Below are 2,727 nucleotides of genomic sequence, written 5' to 3'. Positions count from 1 at the left end.
CGTCGTCTCCACCGCCGCTATATAAATAATAACTGTAATTGGTGTTTTGAAAACACGTTTGAAAAATAAACACCATGGTATGGTGTTTAAAAAAAAACACTACAAAAAGAAACACTTTGGTTACCAAACACACTCTAAGAAATCTAAAAGTACATATTGGATGATTTAGAGATCCTAAACATAAAATAGACATGTAACCATTACGTAATACCGAAGATGACTGGAGGAGTCAAAAAATCGTCTTCTTCGAGAAGAAGAGCTTAGCGATGACAGGACTGTCTTAAGAGGAGCTCACGGTGAAGGAGGTGAGAGGAAGTATCAAGGTAGGTGCCAAAGGCTATGAGAGGTGACGGGAGTATGCTGAAAATCACAGTAGACGATGGAATGCAATGGTCAAGGGTTGAGTTTAATTTTTAAAAAATTAGCCTCAAACCATTTTTAAATAGTAATCAAAAAGCAAATTTCGAATACAATTGCTCACCATTTACCGTTATGACACTATTGACCGCTTTTGCGAACAGACATATTCCGCAATATGTCACCGCTATTGCGCGATAGCGTAACAGGCGATAGCGCTGCGGGAAGGGACTGCTAACGCTATTAGCGCCGCTATTGTGGGGCTATTTATCGTTATTTATAACAGTACCTGGAATACATTAGCTAAAGGGTGTCAAGCTGATATTAACCCTTATTAAGACTGGTCTAGAATAGTGTCACGTTGCCAATGCTACAAGATACAAGGTTAAGATAGTTATCTCATATTTTTGCTCCATAATATTTTAATCGTGTCTTTGTACTGCATAACACATATCACAAAAAAAAAAATCGTTAGGACATTTTAGAACCCCAAACAATTTGATTTTTCTTTGAACTTAATCTTGATCTAACTTTTAGTTTGGATTTCGAATATTATAATAGCAGTATGAATTAAGACCTTATTTTGTGATTGATAGTAGATTATCTTAACATATTCTTATGTAAAAGTTTATAATCATGCTCTTTCATGCTTGATTATCTATCTTGAAAATTTACATGTATGGTGTGCGCCTACCTTCACTCGAGTGTGTGCATCGCATTGTGCTTTGCTAATGTGTGCATAAAGGGACTTTGTGCCCTGCACTGTGCAGTGCGCACTGATAAAATTGATCGAGCTTTTGACCTAAACATGAAAGATAACTTTATAACCCTAAAATCCTTGGATAAAATTCTTGCTTAAAGCTCACAAATACATGTCTGCCAAGCAATGATACTCTTGGTTCACTAGTGCTAGGAGCAACATATGGACATGATACACCACCTCATGTGGTACACGGGAATGAATAGGAATGGAATGCACATTTTAACTTCTCATCTGTTGCGTACCAGACACAACACGTTTTTAGAAGCTAGAATACTCATTCTGACTTCTCATTCAACATTAATGAAATTATAAGGGATGGACATTCCCACTTTTAAGTGAGAATAAATAAAATTGAAATGTTGCTTCTTATTAATTACCCATGCATAAAATAAAAAAGAATTATCAATCCCACTTCATTCTCTAATCACACCCAAATGTGAGTGACAATTCCATTCCCGTACTTACTACATTTCATTCCTTGTTTCATTCCAATCACTTAACTTGATTCTTGTGTACCAAAAACGCATAAGAATTGACAAATTCGATACAAGATATATGACCAAAAATATAGTATTTACTTCATAAACATGAGTTTTAGAAACATATTAAGGATAAAGTTTCGCAAAACCAACATCTAATGAACTAAGACGAAACAGAACTATACAAACTCATTCTAGATACCCAGCTAATTTCAAACTTGACATCCACCATAAATTTCATATTGTGTACCCTCGAAGAACTACTAAAATAAACCTTTCAATTTTGCAGATTATAAAACAAAAATTTGAACATAATAAGCGATAAAAAAAACATAACAATTTCAAGGTGAATGTGAGCTATGACAAGGAAATGCACAACTGCACAAGACATAACATACCTGCAACACCATCTGAACCACCGTCTCCACATTTGTATGAAGAAACTTATGCGCAAATCCAAGGAAATGCACAACCAAAGAGCTGTAGAACAAATAATTTGCCGCCACGTAGCTTTCCCAGATCGGCGTATACACAAGCTCCTCATTGCTACTGCCCTCTTTCCCATCATCATTTTTCTTCGTCCCAGGAGATCCATTCTCCTTCCTCAAATTATCTGAACCCTGAACCATGGGTGCCTCAAATTCCGCAAAATCTTGTGGCCCAATCTTCCAAGGTGTCAGGTAGGTAGCCCACAGAGAAAACACTTGAGCAGCATTCTTAATAGAACCTCCCATCGGGCAGAACAGGAATGACCTCAAGATAAACCTATACAAAGGCCTTTGGATTACCACATTCCAAGACATGATAGAGCCCTCATAAGCAACCATTGCACCCAAATTAGAAACTTTCTTCACAGGACTTCCAGCAAACATTACTCCTCTCTCACTCCCTTCACTGGTAGGAGCAACCAAGCTACAATTCAAGTATTGCACCAACAACTTCAACACCTCACCCAGTCCCGGAGTCGGCGGGGTCTCACCTAGAACAGTCCTAAATGCAAATGACACACCAAATGACTTACAAATACCTACAGACAAAGGCGAGAAATCATTGTCCACCATCCAAAAATGGACCAATGTATAAACCAAGAACTCAGCCTGTACAAATGCCGAGCTATCATAGCTCGAC

The 2,727-nt window shown here is 37.6% G+C and overlaps 1 protein-coding gene across 1 annotated transcript in view; it reads right to left on the bottom strand.

Moving 5' to 3' along the window:
• LOC109839480 overlaps positions 1–2,727 on the bottom strand; it is an 11,138-nt gene that overhangs the window by 7,609 nt on the left and 802 nt on the right. Inside the window, 1 exon segment of the mRNA XM_020407917.1 lies at positions 1,998–2,727. This exon segment is cut by the window's right edge and continues 16 nt beyond it. Coding sequence (XP_020263506.1) covers positions 1,998–2,727 — 730 coding nt within the window.

The sequence above is a fragment of the Asparagus officinalis genome, chromosome 4 (genome assembly GCF_001876935.1).
Source record: "Asparagus officinalis chromosome 4, Aspof.V1, whole genome shotgun sequence".
Classification (NCBI taxonomy): Eukaryota; Viridiplantae; Streptophyta; class Magnoliopsida; order Asparagales; family Asparagaceae; genus Asparagus; species Asparagus officinalis.
Note: the sequence above shows the minus strand (reverse complement) of the source record. Positions and strands in the feature narration are given on the sequence as shown.